We start from the raw sequence: 19,926 nt of genomic DNA, 5'->3' as shown, positions 1-19,926 counted from the left end.
CTTGAAAGGACAGATTTTCATCCTACTAGCTCTAAAATTCATAAAATATCTGTATAAGGAAGGATGTGTGTGACCGATCCCCTGGCGGCTGAGTGCAACTGCAGATAGCTGTGATCACCCGATGAGAACATGAGTTTTGTCTGATTTTGCAGACTGGTTGGGTCTTGCCTGCTACATGCCATGGTCTCATTAACACCTACTGACAGATCTTTTCCTCTCGGTTTGGCCAGGGGTGCTTGCTTGTCAATAGGCAACGCTGAGCAGAGACGTGTGTCAGCTTTTGGCAATTTTATGCAGTTTGGCTCCAGAAGGATTAAACTCTCATAACACATAGTAAGGTAACTGTTGTGAATTCAGACGGAGACCAGTTGTGCAGTTGTGTATAGCAGTATTAGGTTAGAAAGTGCTGAGCACCAAGGCTTTGTAAAAGAGGATATTTATCTTTTTTTGTAGCGCAGCAGAAGTGGAGGCAGCAGATTGTGTCTGTGCATCCTTTCTCCTCCCTTCCCTGTTACCCCAGACAGGGCACTGCTTGCATGCAGAAAGTGAGGAGTTCTTCTCCAGAAAGTAAGGTCTGAGATGAGCTTTTCCATGATCTGATCTTTCCTCCTATGCAGCCCAGTCCCCAGCTGTGGGACCTCCCTTGATCTTGACACATCAGTCAAGGACTTGGTCTCAAACAGCTGAAGGCTGGAGGTGATGTCTCTGCAGTAAATTGGAGAAGCACAAATAAATGTCTCACATGTCTATGACTCTATCACTTTTTCAATGCTCCATGTCCCTAGGATTTACCTTTGTCCTCATAAATCCTGTGACAGTCTCGAAGACCAAAACAAGCTACCATCTCCCCTCACAATTCCTCTCTCTCCTCCCAAAAATTGGATTTTTCACCACATTTTTCTTGCTGGAAGCCTTAAACCATAGATCCAGCAGCACAAAATGGTTGTGGTTTAGAAGCATGTATGGCTGCACCTCATCTGCCAGGTGCAGAAGCTTCCAGTGTCCTTTCATTTGCCAGCACAGATGTGTATTTGGGGCCTTCCCCATGGATTGGTGCTACACCACATGAGGCTTGTTCGGGGAAAAAAAGAAGGGAGAGGGAAGAAAAGTGAGCAAAGTGGGCAAATTAGGCCATGAGAGGTAGGAGTGAGATGGTACTGAATGTGGACAGAGAGGCAGAGGTGGGGACTGGGCCGCCAGTGGCAGGAGGCATCTCGATGGCATGGCAGAAGAGAGAGGCAGCGAGGCGGGCAAGGAGACACAGGAATGGCAGATGATCTTTGCAGCAGCAATTGGAGTGGACATGTGCCAGGAAAGATTTCATTTGTCAGGGGCAGGAGGAAGGATGTTGTGGCGGGACGTGAGATGATGTGAAGTTTATCTGTGGGGATGGAGGGGAAAGGCTGTGTCTCTGCTGTGGTACGAAGGAAGAGTCTGGAAGGCTTCAGCATAGCCTGGAAGTAATTGAGGGATGCCCTGTGGCCTCCGCTATGCACAAGGGCAGCTTAGATAATCACAATGGTCCCTTCTGAGTTTAGCATCTATAAATCTGTGAAACAGGAGCTTTAAACCATGGTGAAGGGCTGAGTCCTTGGAGCATCACACTGAAAGCTTGGAGTATCCTGAGATATTGGCTTTTAATACTGGGATTTGGGAGTATAGGAAATCTATTTCAGGAGATCTTTTTTTTTTTAAAAAAAAGGGTTATTTCATCTACCTGGTTTTACAGGCAGAGTCTATAAAAAAACCCCTCTAATAAAATATTTAAAGCTCTCTAAATACCCCTAAAAGAGACTTTTCATAACATATGTTGTGTAAACAGGCTAGGTGCTGCAGGGATGTGATGCACAGACATCATCGCTTTGATAGTTCATAGATTTCACAGCCAGAAGGCACCACCATGGTGGTTTCCTCTGCCCTCCTGCATAATGCAGACCATGGAGCTTCGCCCAGCAATTCCCACACCGATACACGAGCTACATCATGTAAAAAGACATCCACACTTAATTTAAAGATCTTTTTGGGTGATGGAGAGTCTACCATATCCCATGTCAGCTCCTCCAGTGGTTAATTACAAGGCCATTAAGGAGAAAGATGTGCCTCCTTTTCAACTTGACTTTTTTTTCAGCTTCAGTCTTCCTGTCTGATATGCTTTTGTCTGCTAGATTAAGTAATACTCTGATACTGCATTCCTCCTCCATTTATAGATACTTGTAGATCTTGATCAACTAATCTCTTATACTCCTCTTTGGTAATATAAATGGATTGTGCTCCTTTGGGTCATTGTGTGATATGCTTTCAGTCAGTCTTAGAGCACTTCTCCCAGCCTTTCTCAGTTTTTCAACACGATTTTTAAATGTTGACAGCTGAACTGGACTATTTTTGTCTCGTTAACGTCAGGTATAGAGGTAATACATTTCCCTAACCACTCAATATTCCCATTTAGACATCCTAGGGTCATATTAGCCCCTTTAGCAAGAGCATCACATGGGGGACTCATATTCAATTGTTTATCCATCATGACCTCTAAAGCAAACAGCCACGAACAGCTTCCTGAATATTCCCTCTGTCAAAACTCCCACGGGATCACTTTTCATTTGCAACTCCTCTTCGGAGAACTGTCATTTAACTGCCTTGTAATCCATTTAAAATATGCCATATTGATTTTTTGCAGCTCTACCATTCAAAATGAAACAAATGGCAGAACATAACCCCCAGAATTTCTCAGATGCTTCCCAGGTACGTATTTCCATGGAGATGCACACCCACATTTTCTCTTTCACCAGGTTGTGGCCCAGGCAGCTCTGGGGTGGGAACATGTGAACGTGCAGCCACCCCAGCTCCTGTTTCTGTTGAAGGTCCTGCTGCTTCTCCAAGTCTATATTGGGAAGCAAAGGAAACTGGAGCAAAAATATCAGCCTGAGTTCCAAAACAACCAGAGAGGGTAAAACTGGTCTAAAGCTAACGCTTTTGGAGATGGTAGAGCTCTTATTTTTGTCCTTCGATATCAATGCCTCTTGATGGCTTTCAGTGGATATCTTGAGACAATATCCTACACTCAGGGGGTCCCAAACTGGCCTGTGAAGAAATACAAGTCTGAAACCCCCATATAAATGCCCTGCTGCTAGTGCCTGAAGCCACACTGCTGTTAGAGTGGTTTTAATTTAAGTTTAATGGGGAGGAGCGTGTGACTGGTGACCCAAGAGAAATACTGAAGGCTGAGGGTGGTCCTTGGTCCAACACTTTTGGATAATATTCGAGACAATCTTGGTTTTCCTGTTTGTTGCCACGTCCCTCATGAGATTAGCAGAACACTGTCCAAAAGGTCTGTATTTTGGGATTGAGAGGCAGCCTGTTATGGGACTAATAACACAGAGAAATTGGGGAAGCTTACATTGTACAACTCAGGGAAGTGGAGGGGGGAAAAGAGCTACTTGCCTGGGGTAAAATCAGCAGCTGTTGTCTCAGGTTGAACTCAGCAGTGGGAGCCCAGGCTCCCACAATTCCTCACATTTCTGGCAAAGTTTTACCTCCCAAGAACTGCCAAAACCAAGCTGAGTCTGAGACACGAGGGATGTGTACAAAACTAGTTAGTGTAACACTATCCTCCATGCTCCGAGGTAAAGCTTAAACAAAGGCAGAAATAACCATGCATTTTCCCCAAAGTACTAAAATTTCTTGCTGTTAATGATGACAAGCAGGGGCTTATCTGGCCATCCTGCATGTGGGAGCATTTTCGCTGTGCAAACACTTGCAGCTGCACTTTTCATGCAGAGGCAACTTTTGCAGCTAAATAAAATTGTTAAAATGAGTTAATCAGCTTAGTACAATGGTTCCCAGTATTTTCCATAAAACAATTTGCCTCCCACGTAGTCTGCGTCTCCGTCCCATTCCGCAGCACGGGGAAGAGCCGAAGCAGCCCTCGGGCTGAGCATCAGGCACTCAGCACCCTCCACGCTCTCCCATCTCGCCCTGGAAAGCGCCAGCGCAGAGTGTTCAAGCTGAGACTTATGATGTGCCCTGGAGTGCTTCATTTCTCTGCAGTAAAACTCCCCAGGAAGGGAAAGCATTTTTCCTAATCAGCCTACAGCTTTTGGTGGGGGCCGGAGATGACCACGCTCATCCTCTCAGCCTGCCCTCTGCAACGGGTGGCTGAAGCTCTCAAGGCTTTGGCCAGCTGGCTGTAAAATGTTGGCTCATTTCAGCTTGTAAGTGGGCTCAGAACATATATTTTTAACCCCTCATTCCAAGGCTCTTCTCCACCTAGCCTTAATATCTTGATGGCGCCCAGTAAACACCAGAGGAAAACCTGTATATTGCAGATTCTCTGAAGCACAAGCCCTAAAGGGTGCCACCTTTTTTTGTTCTTACTCTCACTAATTGCTGCGATTTGTTGCTGTATAGCACAGGAATTGGTCTCTCGATAAGCGTAGTGGTTTTGGTGAGGAGTTGGGCCCAGTCCCTGTTGTCACCCCAGGCTGTCCCTCTGCAGCTGCAGCAGTGGATGTGTCCCAGTTCCTCAGCTGACAGCCTGACATATTGTCTTAAATGAGTCTGGAATTACGCATAGCTACACAGTAGTAGGGTTTTACCTCAAAGAGTTAGAAAAAGAAGAGCTAAATTCAGTCCCAGTTGAAATGTAAAGTAATGATAATTAACAGAGTTAACTCTTTGCTTTCCATTCAAGCCTTATATGTAGAAAAACTGGACTGAAAGAGATCTTTGGTAGACAACTTGGTCCATCCTCCTGTCTTGCCACAGCATCGGGATTGCTGATGGAAGCTTGTTGAAGCTGTTCTCCATCTCTTTAAGCAGTCACTACTGCTTCAGCATCCCTGTTCCTGGGCAGCTTTTCCTAGTGCCCACTGTGCATCCTTCTTGCTGCCATTGCTGCTCATCACTCCAGACACCAGGAGGTTAATCCCCATGTTGCCCTAGAACACACCTGTAGCAATTTTTCTTACACCTACTCCCAAGGCCAGTGCCTTGATGTTGTTTAAAGCAAACTGCTTCACTTGAAAGCGTGTTTCTCATGTGCGGTAATTCAATGTATTTCCCATGTGATGTTAATGACAGTAGAAGGCAAGAAATCACATCAGGTGCAGAAAAGCAAGGAGAAGGCAATGACAAGGCAGTGACATGAATGAGACAAAGGAATGCACAGAAGAGGAACTCAGACAAGCTGAGTCCAGGCTGATACAACACCTCACCCGTAAAAGCATCACGCCACAAGCTGCGACTCTGATGGATCAGTGCCTGGGTGCAGAGAGAGCTGAACGTCAGGTAAGCATGAGCTATAGACGGCAACTTCTTGTCTCCTAAATAAAGGTTGTTTCTTGTGTACCAAGATTCCTGATCTGTTCAAATCAATCCCTCTTGCACCAGTCTTCTTGGAAGACTTGGAGTTTCTCCATTGAGTTTTGAGGTTTAAGAGTGACAGGTAAATGTAGTTCCCGTTTCACAGAGAAGGAGATGGGGCATGAGGAGCTGATGTGAGGGAACTTGATCTTTCACAAACAGCAGGTCAACGGTGGGACTGGAAACATCGCTTGTGTTTTCTGGGTTTGTACTTCCTTCACTGGACATCATTATCAGCTAAGGCCCTTTGCTCACACGACAAGGCTTTACTCAGATAAGCACAGACCTGTGCAATTAATAAAGTCCCAGTTCAGGAATCCAGCTTTTGGACATGTCATTGGAACCCAAAGATTCAAGCAGCACAGCCTGGGCCTGTGAGTCATGGTAGCTGCTCAAGGTAAGGCAAACTCTGATAGAGCTGCAGGATGTACATGGATATAACACAAGATCAAGCAATTTTCCTCCAGGACTAATTGTAACCAGAAGGAATCATAGAATGTCCTGAGTTGGAAGGGACCCACCAGGATCATTGAGTCCAACTCCTGGCCCTGCACAGGACAACCCCACAGTTCACACCATGTGTCTGAGGGCCTTGTCCAGTCTCTTCTTGAACACTGTCAGGCTTGGGGCTGTGACACCTCCCTGGGGAGCCTGCTCCAGTGTCCGGCACCCTCTGGGTGAAGAACCTTTTCCTAATGTCCAACCTAAACCTCCCCTGGCACGTCTTCCTGCCATTCCCTCGGGTTCTGTTGTTGGTCACTAAAGATAAGAGTTTGACATGTACCCCTCCTCCTCCCCTTGTGAGGAAGCTGTAGACCACAATGAGGTCTCCTCTCAGTCTCCTCTTCTCCAGGCTGAACAAACAAAGTGACTTCAACCACTCCTCATACGGCTTCCTCTCCAAACCCTTCACCAACTTCACGGCTCTTCTCTGGACACTCTCCAGTAGTTTTATATCCTTTTCATCCTGTGTCACCCAGCCCTGCACACAGTGCTCCAGGTGAGGTCGCACCAGGGCAGAGCAGAGCGGGACAATCACCTCCCTGCCCGGCTGGCCATGCTGTGCTGGATGCACCCAGGACACGGGTCCCTCTTGGCTGCCAGGGACACTGCTGTCTCATGTTCCTCTTGCTGTCGACCAGAACCCCCAGATCCCTCTCTGTGGGGCTGCTCTCCAGCATCTCGTCCCCCAGTCTGTGTGTACAGCCAGAGTTGCTGTGTCCCAGGTGCAACATCTGGCACTTTCTCTTGTTGAACTTCATGAACTTTATGAATTTCAAAACAATCAAAAAACCAAATTGCACAACTGGTTGCTCCACCAGTGGCTTCTGAGTAAGGAACTGCAACCCCACCGGTGAGATTTATAACACAAAACCCATACACACAAACATAGGAACTCCATCTTCCATGACACCAGTGGCTATTTCCTCTGTTCCCAAGGAGGAGTATTTCATTATCATGGTAACTGCTATTTCCTTATAAAGCAGACCTGATTTAGGTGGCATATTGTTTATACTGGAAATAATTTCAGTGTGCAGCACCCAGGGTAGTAATAATGTGGTGTCACTGGTGCCCTGTGGTGCCCTATGGAGACCCTGATGGTGAAAAGGACATGTGACATACAAACATTTTTCTTTACTTGTATGATTACTCGAATTTCCTGCAGCTCAAGATGTAACATGCAGAGATTTGTACTAAACTGGAGCTTTCCTGCTAACATACTCTTCTCACTAACAAAGTTTATAGAGTAGAAAGCTTTTTAAAGATATAAACAAAATTTAGTAAATTGCAGCCCAGTCATGAGATGCTACAATAAAAAAACATGATTTATGATTTCTTTAGATGACAATTTATCTTGACTTTGTCAGTTATACTGCACACTATATAATTTCATTCTATTATTTTGTATTAAGCCCAGTATTTTGTGTTTGAGCAAAACATGTCATCAGTCTCTACCTCACAAATGCAAGAACGTTCAGAACTATGGCTGAAAAAAACACCTATATGGGAGAGCATAATATCATGCTGGAATTTCAGCATTAGTTTTTTCTAAAAACTACATTATCTTCTGACTTTTAAATTATTCTCATGCCATAAATGCTGAGAATAAATGGAAGGTGGGATGGGAGTGAAATGCCATGCACCATAAAGTCGAGTACCTGCTCCCTTTGTGGTTCGCTCACTTGTAAGATGATTGATTGTTTACAAGGGCATCCCCAAGTCTTGAGAATTAAAAGCAATGAAAACAGAATATTCCCTTGCAGTGTGCAGCATCTGCTTGCAGTCACATATTGCTCTAAATCCTGGGTAAATTGAGCCAAGTCAGCACCATTGGTCTGGATTTACACCCAACTGCTGCTGAGCCCTTTGCTCAGTTACCAGCTTCTGCTATGTCTATGAATATGTTGCATTTACATAGGACCTGTATAGCAAACCACTGCACAGATCAGATGTGCCGGCAGCCAGGGGGGAAGGAGACGTGCGGGCGGGTGAAAAGCTTTGCCCACCTTCAGGTGCTGGAAATCCCCGGAATGAGACCGGTCAGTGCCAGGTGAGAGGGGTTACTGGCTGTGCTGGTTTTGTTGGGATTAGTTTTCTTCATAGTAGTTAGAATCTTTTCAGTAGCTAGCACGGTCTTTTGTTTTGGATTTAGTGTGAGAATGTGGTAACACACTGAATTTCCCCAGGGCAGAGTTTCAAGTTTTTCTTTCCAGTAGTGAGGCTGTATTTTGGAGTTGGTACAAAAAGAATGTGAGGACTTGCTGATGTTTTGGCTCTTGCCAAGGAGACCAAGGGCTTTCTCAACCTCCCAACTGCAGCTGCACAGAGAAGCTGGAGGGAGCACAACAGGACAACACCCAGATTGGCACCCAGGATGGACAATGAGATATGCCCCACCATTAGCATCATGCTCTGTATATAGCTGGAGCCAGCTTTTCTGGCTCATTAGTTTTTAGTTCTTGGCCTTTTGCTTTTTTTGCCTTTTGCCTTTTCACTCTCCTTTTGGGATCAGCTGTTCGGGACTGGTGTGCTCTCTTTTCCAGGGCTGGCTGTTCATTGCAATTGTGTTTGAGCACAAACTGCTGTCCGGGTCTCTGCTCGTCTGGGATCTGCTGTACAGGACCAGTGTTCATGAGCAATTGCCTTGTGCATCACTTGTTCTATATACATAAAATGTAGTTTATTATTGTATTGCTATATGTATATTTTTTTTTTCTGTCTTATTTAACTGTTCTTATCTCAACCCACAAGTTTCTCCCTCCCCTTTTGTTTTTCTTTCCCATTCCCCTTTGGAGTGAGCAAGTGGCTGGTTAAGCAAGTGCTTGGTTGCCAGCTGGGTTTAAACCATGACACTGGCAAAAACCTCTGCTTTGTTTGTTTGCTTGTTTCTGTTTTTTTCTTTTATCTCATGTTCATGCAATGGATCAAGCCCTGACCTTGTTTAAATCAAACTAAATACTTTTACTGTATAATAAAAATTCCAAGTTTTTAATACATTGCCATGCACAAATGAAGTCAAACAATGCAGAGTACAAAATTGTCAAATATACAAAATGATAAAGCAGATATCCAAAGCTTCCAGAGATCATGCCCGAAGATACCAAAAACTTGATATTGATTTTAATTCTGTTGTTTAAAATAATTCCTCCCTCCCACCTGGGTTGTAATCTTTGTTGAGTTTTGAAAACAGAAGGAATTAAAGAGTAAATATAAAAATTGTAGGGTGGAATTTACAGTGATGGCCACTTTGTATACTAAAAATCAGATTGTGTGACAATTCCTATTTTGGGACAAAAGCACTGCTGTACAGATGAACACCTTGGATGCCTGGGGAAATGCAGTGTACAGCAAACAGAAAGGCACACTTTTGTCCTATGCCACCTCATTTGGCTCCGTCTTTAAAAACTTCAGCCACAGATGGCCTGGGAATAACAGTGTGTTGCTTTTTAACAATTAGACTGCTGGCATTTTCCCAGATTTTCAACCAAGTTAACATTAAAAGGAGATCACTGATGTAGAGTACCCCAACTCCAAAGGCAGCTGGACCAGACACAACTTGCTGTGTTACAAGAGACTGTTTAGACCACAGAGCATGGCCGTGAGCTTGCACTCAGCCTTTCTGCATCCAGATCGCCTGCATCGGGCCACCAGGTTTCCCAGGACCTTGTTCCAGCCTCCCTCTCGCTCCCGGCAGCTCATGTCCGTCATCAGCCACTGGTGCCGACATGCGGGCGCAGCCCAGCATCTGATTCTGTCCATGGGCTGCTGATTTGGGGGCAACCTTTGGAGACAACTCAGGTGCGGCTATGCTTCCAGCTGTCACTTATCTGTTCTCCTCAAGGGCAAGTTCAATCAGCCTTAAATTCAACTCCCCAAAATAAAGGAGCCCAACGTGAGAGCCCCCTTTGCTGGTTTACACTGCGCAGTCAGGCAGGCATTACTCACACCTTACTCAGCTTGTGGAAAAGAAACAAGAATTGTGAGGCGGGTCCAGATAGCTACGGTCCCTACAAGAAACTGAAAGCAAAGCCCAGCACATCCCAAAACACGTCCCTGCCACTCTCAGATTCTGTAGTAACAGTGAGAAATCTAAAAACATTCCTCTTAGGCTTGCCAAGTATCACAGCAGCTTAAAGCAAAGCAAAAGAATCTTCTCCTCAGAGCACGCAGCCTCTTTGGGGAAATGCTGGTCATCCCATTGCTGGAGCACTGCCCCGTGCAGTTCGGCTGTATTTGAGGGGGAGCCCAGCAGACAGCAGCAACCCCAGCTGACGCCCTGAAACACAGGGTCCGATTCTGCAGTGGCTTCAAGAGAGCACTCAGCATAGCACAGGACACGGGGCTTCACTTGGGGCTTAGCCCAGCACGGCCCAGTTCCTCCTCCCAGTCAGTGGCGTTGGACCCTGGGGGAGAAGGCTGAGCTCTGTGTCTCATGGCGAGATGCTCTGCAGAGGCTGGAAGCTTGTGTCCCTCTGTGCTTTCTCTGCTGCCACTTAATCTGTTTTCTACCTTTCTTAGAAAAAAAGCAGAGAAGGAGCCTCTTGCGTACAAGAGATGCAGATGAAGTGGTAAGAGGACATTTCTTTATCTGGACTGGTGTTGAGACCAGAGCCTGCCTCAGCAGGCAAAACCTCTGTCTAGATGGAAAAACATGCTCTAAATAATAATAATAAAAAAACCAAAAGACAAAAACCAAAACCAAATAAACAAGTCCCCTAACCACCCGATGGGGTAGATTGTGGTTTGTTTTTCTCCTGGGCACAGCTTATTATTGCTTACATACAGTTTTGCTGCAATATCGATCTCCCTGCTTTAAAAAGCCCCTGTGTATCACTATTTAATTTGGTGACTTATGATATTAAATAGATGAATTCAAGGCAAGTGCTTAACAGAAGCAATGTGATTAGAGATGTAACAACAGCTACAGAGGATTTTTTTTTCCTGAAAAAGTATTAGATATATTTGGAATTAAAATCAGAAAGGAGCTTTTCATCTCATTCTCAGACTAAGCCTGGCTCTGTTATAATAATACTGTCAATCCTCCTTCTACGGCAGCAGCAGACACTACAGAGTCATCTGCAGGTTCAGCTGCTTCTCCGTCCAGGCTGACCCCAGCCGTGCCTGCACAGGACCGCTCTGCTCCAGAGCTGCAAGGTGTCTCGGCAGCGTGAGGACACTTGTAAACCATCACACACTGAAGCCAGTGACTCCGCAGAATTTATTTTACAGGCGGCCAGCTTGTATCAATGTTCTTTAAACAATAAATCTAGACCAAACTCATTTTCTTAGGATTTCACACTGGATTAGAGCAAGAATCCCCAAAGATCTTTATCTTCTTAGTTGCGGTCGTAGCTAGCTCCCTTCTTGTTTCAGCTTCTTGATGTCGATTCAATACCAATTTGCAGTAAGTATTGCTTTTATGGTTTCTGTTGTCTGCGTGAACTGTTTACTCTTTAAACTGCACATCCCGGCCTGTGCTGTTCCCCACCGCCCGATGAAGCACGGCAGAAGGTGGCTCTGATGGTTCACATTTATCTCACACCTATCAACAGCGGTTCTGTTAAACCCGTCTCAGACACTGAGCGCTCCTTTGCTTATTTCTGAGGTACGACATTCAAACCAGCCAATGGTAATAGGGTGCAATCTGGCAAAAACCCGTTCTCATTGCTCTGGGTAGTCCCACTGAAGTAATTTCGCTCCTAGAGCTTTATTAACCAGTTCTGATGGGGCTTGTCGTGATAGCGGGAACAGTTTGCTGTCTTTGAAGCAACAAACCCGTGTACCGCGTTCAGCTGCACAGCCATACAATGTAATTCTCAATCAGCACTGCAGCTTCTCTGCCAGTTGTTGAAGGCAGGAAAACCTGTTTCTTGCCAGCAAGATGCTGCCTCCTTAATTAAGAGGCAAAGCAACAGTTGTTACTCCTTGCTCAGACTACACTTCCACTTGGCCCCATCAACTGAGTGCCTCATTTTATCTCAGGCTGTTATTAATGGAAGACAACATACTTTCTCTATATGTCCAAGGATTTGTGTTGTCCTTTGTCTGGTTTTCTTCCTTTAATTACACACAGAAGGACCCTACAACTGCAAGCAGACCTACTGATGCTCAGACCAAATGCTGGCAACCACAGCTCTGTTTATATAAGTTGTTTAAATTAAGACCATTTTGTGTGAAAAAATAAAATGATACAGGTTGCCTCGTCTTGTCCTGTAATGTTGGAAACTTTACGATATTTTTAATTTAGAAGTTTACATCTGATGATCTAGTCTAATCCTTGCACAACACACGCCGAATAACCTCATCCAGTAATTGCCGCTCTGAGCCTGGATTTCAATTTGAGGTACAGCTTATTGACTTAGAAAAATACTCTGCATACATTTAAAGACTTTATGTGATGGAGAACATGCCAGGTAACTAAGTAAGTTGTCTCCACGAGTAATTATCCTCCCTGTTGAGCATTTGCACTTAATTTCTAGGCTGAAATCAGTTTCCAACCAGTAGAGCAGATCATTCCCTTTTCTTCTAAATAAAAGAGCTACCTGCCTTCAGACAGCACTTCCACTTGGGTAAAGTGGAAGACTGTGATTGCAGATGGAGATCGAGTCACCTCTTCAAATTGCCTCTGATAAATTAATAGCTTGAACTTCATTAGTCTGACACTATAATAAGACCTGTTTTCCTGCCCTTGAATGACACTGGGAGCTATTGAAAATAATCTTTCCATGCTGTCAATACCCTTTTCGAAAGGCAGGCGGTAACCGAACAAAGCGGAACAGCATGGCTGCTGCCAGGTCCTACATCCCAGCTGGCAAGAGCATCTCTGGGGTGATGCTGACCACAGTATTTATCACACCTGCACAACCCCTCTATTATTCCAGATGTACCCCCTGTCTCTCCAAGTGGGACTTGCTGCCATCTCTCCTGGATTTCGGACTTTACCGTCCTTCAGGTTACTCTCTTACCGCTGACTGGCTCCATATCATTATTTACCGCACCCCTTTTTTTGTCATCACTGGCTGTTGCCAACAATAATTTTCTCTTTTCTTGGGAAGAATATTGAAAACAGAGCATACTTCGAGAGGAGCTCATTAGAAGTACTCTCGCCGATAATAAATTCATATTTACAGTTATTTTTTTGTAATCCAGCCTGTAATCAGTTTTAATCCACTTAACACAGGCTATATTGATTTTGCATTGTGCTATTTTGTTCCTTATCAGAATCAAATGATCTATAGGATGCTAAGTATAGTATGTCAGCAGAATTTCTTTTATCAACAAGCCTTTGATATCACAAAAAATGATAGCGAGTTTATTTTGTATGATATATTTATATAAAACTCATTTGGAGGGTTTTTATCAAATTTTAATTGGCTTAATGATTGTGTCTTATCAACCTTTCCATGATTTTCCCTAAGATTGACAGGAAGTTAATGAGCCTATAGTTTCCTGGATCAAATCACTAGTTCTTCTGAATTCTTGGGGTTTGGGGTGTCATTCAAAGCTTCTTTTATGCTTTCCAGTCCTAGGCAAGTTTTCATACCCTTTTGGATTCAGTTATCTGGTTCCGCAAATTTAAAAAATATTTTGGGTAGTTGCTGTTTAATATTACCCATAATTGCTGATGGAGTAGGAGGAATTACATTTTAATGTGCAATGTGACTCCCTCCTTCTACTGCTTTCAAATACAAACCAAGATATTTGTTGGGTTTCGCATGTACTGTGAGTAATCCCTGTGCTGTGCCTGTCTAACATCACACTTAGCTTTGCTATCACTGTATTTATTAGGATTTATGTAAAGCCTTTGGTCTAACCAGCCCTAACCCATTGGCCACTGACTTCCCATATATTTTTTTGGCTTCCTTCATCAAACATGTACTTTTCTTACTTGCTGATTTATCCCCACGAGCCTGCCTAATCACCCATACATGATGTTGGTGGGTTTTTTTGCACTCCAGATAGCACTCCTGAATTTTACTACAGGAGCTTGCAGGTAATGCTTGTAGTACTTTCCCCTTCACCCATCAATTTGAATCATACCAGCGGACCTTTTCTTTTTAAACTAAAATCTTATTGACCACAGTCTATATATACCATGGTCAATTGCAGCACAGTCATGCAGCGGGGCCGTTCAAGGAGACTCTGACCGCAGAGATGTTAATTGTTAAAAGGGGACCAATGTGAAAGGCGCAGGATTTTACTTTGCTTGCCTGAGACAATTTTGAATAATTGAGATCTTGTAGTTTTCGGAGGAAGTTTAGTTTTAGTGATTGATAACAAAAAACTGCCGCAGGCCTGGCTCCATGGCTGGCTTTACTCAGCAGATCTCCAGAGTCTTTGATGGAGTAGCGCCAATATAGGTCTGCCAGGGGTCTGACCTGGGGTATCCCAAAAATTCAAGGCAAAACAAACCCAGAATGTTGTCATTTTTAATGGTTTGGCTTCCTCAACAATGCTGCAGCTGCTGTTGAGTGACAACACTTACTTACCCTAAGGAACAAGGAGGGGTGACGCCACGGGTAGGGCATCGCCATGCAGTCGGGTGGGCAAAACCAAATAGCTCACAGAGCTTTGTCAGCCTCTCCTCATGGCAGGCTGCATTGCCCTTCACAAAATAAATGGTGGGTGTTCAGGCACAGAAAGCCACGCGGATGAAAAAGAACAAGGAACAGAGCAGCGGGAAGGATGTTTTCAGCTGGAGTGTATTTTCTGGGATGAGCAGTTCCTTCAGGTTTCTAGCGCAGGACTTCTCACGGTTTGGAGCACACAGGATGGCTGAGTCTCTGTCAGCGTTTCTTAGTGGGGACCGATGCTGTGACCATTCTCGACACAAAGGAGCCGGGCAAATGTGGCGGGAGGAGAGGAGCTGGGAGCAGGAGGAAGATGCAGGTGTCCTGATTACAATACTGGTTTGTTTCAGAGATAATAACTTGTGATCAGTGTAACGGCAGCACTGGTCTTTGTGAATTTACCTATCTCCACAGGGCTGATAATTGCTGTTTTATGAAAATAGCATTAGTCTCCTACTCTTTTGCACCGAACTAATGGCTCTGAGTGTATTTGAATTCACTTCCTTTGCCGGAATAGCTTATTCGCTCCCTTTCATGTTGACTTGGTCCTTGGCACTCTCAACATAAATGATTTATTGACTAGAGATAAAGCATTCTTTCCCCTGAACTGTTCCTGCGACCCAGGCAAAAGCGGATGTGTCGGCTATTAATAAGGTGTTCAGCATAAAAAATGCAATAGACTTGATTGTCTGCACTCAATAGCCTTTCCGAGAACACAGTACCTGCCCCCATTCATAATAACAAAAATCTCTCCCACATGTTTATTTATATTAAAAAGTTTTCAGAAAAATATGCTGGGATCCAGATAGTTGTTCAGGAGATGCAGAACAATTTCATAAATATCCCTGAGGAAGCACGGCCTACTTTGGGAGAATAACAGTGATTAAAAAATCCAAACACAATGAATGCAACAAGCCAAAAACTACAGTTAATTCCTTATGGCTCCGGTGGACGGTCACACACGTGAGAAGGGTCACGGGGCTTGGGGGAACTGTGCTTGGAGTTCTCCACATGCACAGGCTGGCTGTAGGATGGAGACCTACACCAGCTTCAAAGGAGGTTTGTCCCATAGGCTCCTACAGCAGACTTCTCACCAAGTCTGGCTGCACAAGGGTCTGGACTTGACTTTCACATTTCTCAGGGCCTATAACACTGCTTTTCTAGGTCACCATAGCTAAAATCCTGGGAAGCTTTTAAAACAAACTGTTTTAACAGGAGAAGTGCACACATCTAAATTCATGCCCACATACTGGAAGATGTTCAAAACTAACATGGATACAAAAAATGGTTCTAGTGGCTCTCTGCCTAACTCAACTTCTTTTCATATGCCTTTTTAAGTTAACGCTCTCTGATAAACTCTTCTTCTATCATTCAGATTATTCTGGATTTCTTCACTGGGCAGTAAAATAAGAGAATTCCTACTGCAGAAGTATAGCATTCTCCTTCTTTTCAAAATAACTTATATCAAAGCTTTTTTTTATAATTTCTGTACCAACATGAAATTGCCAGTTGCCAGAGCGCATTTTTAAAACCTGTAGCAGAAAGAGCTGCAAGATTTGCCGAAGCTTACAGTGGATCTGTGCCATGAGCACGGCTGGGTCTCTTTGTATCGGATTCCAACCTGCAACCCTAGGAAAACCTCTAAAAAGTGCAAATGTTGCCATTGGCAAAGATTGTTACATCTTAAGGAGATTTTTTACACCAATTAATTTAAAATTAGGTACCAGGATTTTCAGAAAGAGAATGTAGAAGCTTACTGCTTTGTAATTCTCAGCAGTTCCATTTGACAACCCATGGAAAGACCCAAACCATTAGAGATCACTAGCAACTTCTGAAAATCTTGGTCATCAATAAAAATAATTTGCTTTTGGACTGAATACCATAGAAGTATCCAACATGCTGAATCTGAGATGGGTGGAGAGCTGAAACCTAAGATCACACCCATGTGAAAAACATTAAGCCCTAACAATATTTATGTGTTGGTTGTACAGGCACCCTCAGTGGTTGACCTTCCATTCTCTAGCAATGAACTGCACAATAGTTTTTAAGAATTATAGAACAGGAGCTTCCTCTAAAAAGGTCCATTTGACTTGATGGAGCTGTACCTTCTCTCCATCGTGCATCTTCACACCAGTACAGCATCTCACCCACAGTTTGGCATATACACCAACAGCAACTCTGTAATTACCTCTCTATCAGACTGGAGAGAGTGATGGTCTTTAAATACACAAAAAGCTACCTTTGATATTAAAGAAAGAAGGAACAAGGAGGTAAGTCCTCTCAGTATGTTGATGGCATCAGTTCCTTATAAGGAGTGCGTCAAGAAGGTCCTGATGTGAGGGACAGACATTAATTCCACTGAGTTCCCATGGAAGTACCACAGCCAGCTGTGATACAGCCAGGGATGAGGCCAGCTGTTCAGAGACTGAACAAAAACACTCAGATTGAATGCAACAGTCTTGAGCCTGCTACAGTATATTGAAAGGCTTATTGGAACTGTTTGCTTATTCCCAGTTCCTACCAAAATACTGTTTTGGATAGAAAGTGGAAAAAGTTAATGAAGAAGTCTGCCCTCTCCGAAGGGAGTGTCTTGCTCCTTAGAAGTATAGTCTTACACTTTACCTTGTTCAGAGAGTTTGGTTTGGACTATGATTCCCCAATCCTGCCCAAAACATAAACAGAGGCTAGCATAAAGAACCTGAATTCTTCCAGTTTATTCTGGTTTTATCATAGACCAAACCCAGGGTCACACATACCTCTGAGAAAGCCTCCTTCCCTTGCCTCTCCCTTGCCGAGTTAAGAAAACACGTTGGCACACCAGAAGTGAGAATATTGGATATTTGGCAGATGAGAGGAAGAGCAGACACAGTGTCCTACAGCTCATTCAACACACCCTGGCCTTGGCTACCTCTGTGACAACTGTTCTGTAAGTCTCGATAAAAGAAGTCACACCTCTGCCATGTGCAAATCTATCTACACAATCTACCATGAACCGGTGAAGGGATGCGAGTGGTGGACTTTACTTTGGATGCGTCTCAGCACAAATACTGAAATGTATCCTCAGTATTTTAAAAAAAAGACCATTATATATATATGGACTGTGCTAGTTCTGTGTGGAAAGCACGTATGAAGTGCTGATACTGTTTAACAGAATACCATTAGACTGCAAAACTAACATATACAAGACATTTACATTCCTATCAGGGTGTAATATTGTGAACATATCCACTGAGATTGGAGATTTGCTGTAAGTTTTTCCTAAAACATCATGCCATCTGCATACATAATAAAAGAATCCAGTAGTTGCCATGCTAAAACAGGACTTCTAGTGAAGAGCATAGACAGTCCCCGAAAGGGAACTCAAGAGTTATGCACAGTGATGAAAACTGGAAGAAATATTCCAGCTAAAGGTCTGTCAATGACCATTTTCAACAAATTAGCACTGGATATTTTACACCACATTTTCACTCCACAGCAAACCAGGTCTTCCCAGAACACATCATCTTGAGTAGGCTGATTTTACTTCAAGTTTGTCTTCAATCCTCCATGGTCACCTTCTGGCAGTGCCATTTATTATTGTTTTTTTTCATGAAGCAAAGTTCACTTTCATATCAAGTGGCAGGACAGCAGCTTTAGAGGCTGGAAATGTTTATGGAGAGCTCTCTGCTGGGGCTGTAAGAAACAAAACAGAAAAACAAAACCAGACAGTGAGCATAGAAAACAGCAGAGGAATTACCATTTATTTCACCTAAAATAAAAACGGTCAGATTTGAGCTGACTAAATGTACTTCTGCTGTAAAGACAAACTACTCCTAGAATATATATTTGTGTCCCTGGTATGTTTTTAATCAGCTTTACTCATCAACCAAAAAAACGAGTGCTTAATCAATTCCTCAGATAAATATAAAGCGTGGACCAGCAATCGTTTGTACGGTTTAACAAATCCTACTTGGATTTTATTGCCTCATGTGAAGGCACTCCTTGCTTTTCCTCTCATCTGAGTCCCGGAGAGCAGGCTCTTTGGTTTGGTTGGGCTTGCATTAACTACTGAAGACTTGATGGCCAAATGCTGGAAGGGCTTCGCCAAATGCTTAAGTTGGAGCTGATATTCCCTCAACATTTCTGCTGGTCATTACTGTGTACATGTGAAGACAGTTCACCCACTTCCTTTCTCACTTCAGGCCCCATAAGATAATTAAGGGGTTGCAGAGAGTTTCTCTTTCCCTGCTAAAAGCAGTAAAGCACACTCAGTTTTGGTGCCTGCTACTCCTTGCCTGAAAGCCCTTGCAATGCTGTGAGCTGATCATTGCATCACCACAGAATATGCTGGGGTTTCTTGCCATTTTTCCTCCCCTCCACACCAACTCTTGTTTGAGATGCACAGCAAAAGGACAAGAGGTAATGGGCACAAGATGGAACAAAAGAGATTCCAGTTAGATACAAGAAAAAAGATTCTTCTTACTGAGGGAGGTTACGCTTTGGAACAAGTTATCTGAGCAGCTTGTGTGATCCCCACCTATGGAGATACATGCAACTCAACCAGGTAAGTCCCTGAACAATTGAACTTCGCCCTGTTTTGAGCATGATTGTGTGGAATGATCTTCAGAGGTCCCTCACAACGTTCATTATTCTAGGATTATACATTTTCTGATGGGAATTTGTGCTCCCTGCTCTGCCTTTCTGAACAGGAGAAGGTGTCCATGCAGTTCTGCTCACACTGAAGCACTTTCAGTTGTCTATTCAGTATGTAGTCATGAAAACACATGTAAACCCATCATGGGCTTATGCCAGACTCCGGAGGAGGAGCTGCGCAGAGGCAAGTTCACCGTGTTATTTCAATGTGTTTGGACGCAGCTTTGTTTCTCATGGAACCCTCACCCATCACCAGACTTACAGACCAGCTCTCTGACCAGGGCAGTGGTGGGACAGGACTCATCAGGGTGGGCTCTGCAACCTCTCCAGGTGATGTCCTGCTTCTTGCATAAGTGTATGTGTCTGTATGTGTGGAAAGAGTTGGATAGCTGGTTTTTTTTGGGCCAGATTCCAAACTGTGAAGCTAATGGGATACTGATGGTGCCCAGGCAGTATTCACATCAGCTCAAACTCAGGTAGGCAGTGGCTTTCTGCTTCTCACCCCTTCAAAATGACACCTGGCAGGCTCTTGGTGGGCTGACTGGCTCTGCCCAGCTGTCAGATTGCCCGTATTTGCCTCTCCTAACCCCAAACCCTTGTAGCAATGGATGTGAAGGTCTTATCGAGCAGGGAAAGGATGGGATAGAAGAATGAAGAATAAAATTTAAAAAAACCCAACACACCCCACCTTGAGCACTTTATCCCTCAGTGATTTTCCTATGAAACAATAAAAACCAGTCTCCTCAGCTATTTCCTTCCTTATGTGGGCACAGCCATCTGATTATGGTGTTACTTCTGATTTCTGTTTTCACAGCTGCCTTACTTTTTTTTCCAAGGTACCCAAGTTCCATGATCCCACCACCAC

General features: G+C 44.0%; 1 protein-coding gene across 3 annotated transcripts in view; it reads right to left on the bottom strand.

Annotated features, from left to right (window-relative positions):
- Nucleotides 1-8,818: 8,818 nt before the first annotated feature.
- Nucleotides 8,819-19,926, bottom strand: part of SAMD12 (sterile alpha motif domain containing 12) — a 176,359-nt gene continuing 165,251 nt past the window's right edge. For all 3 annotated transcript variants that reach the window (XM_071803840.1, XM_065830653.2, XM_065830654.2), the window contains one exon: nt 8,819-18,101. In XM_071803840.1, coding sequence (XP_071659941.1) covers nt 18,079-18,101 — 23 coding nt within the window. In that variant the 3' untranslated portion in view covers nt 8,819-18,078. The remainder of the gene's footprint in view (nt 18,102-19,926) is intronic.

The sequence above is a fragment of the Patagioenas fasciata genome, chromosome 2 (genome assembly GCF_037038585.1).
Source record: "Patagioenas fasciata isolate bPatFas1 chromosome 2, bPatFas1.hap1, whole genome shotgun sequence".
NCBI classification, from domain to species: Eukaryota; Metazoa; Chordata; class Aves; order Columbiformes; family Columbidae; genus Patagioenas; species Patagioenas fasciata.
The sequence above is the reverse complement of the archived record's forward strand: the minus strand, read 5'-3'. Positions and strand labels throughout refer to the sequence as shown.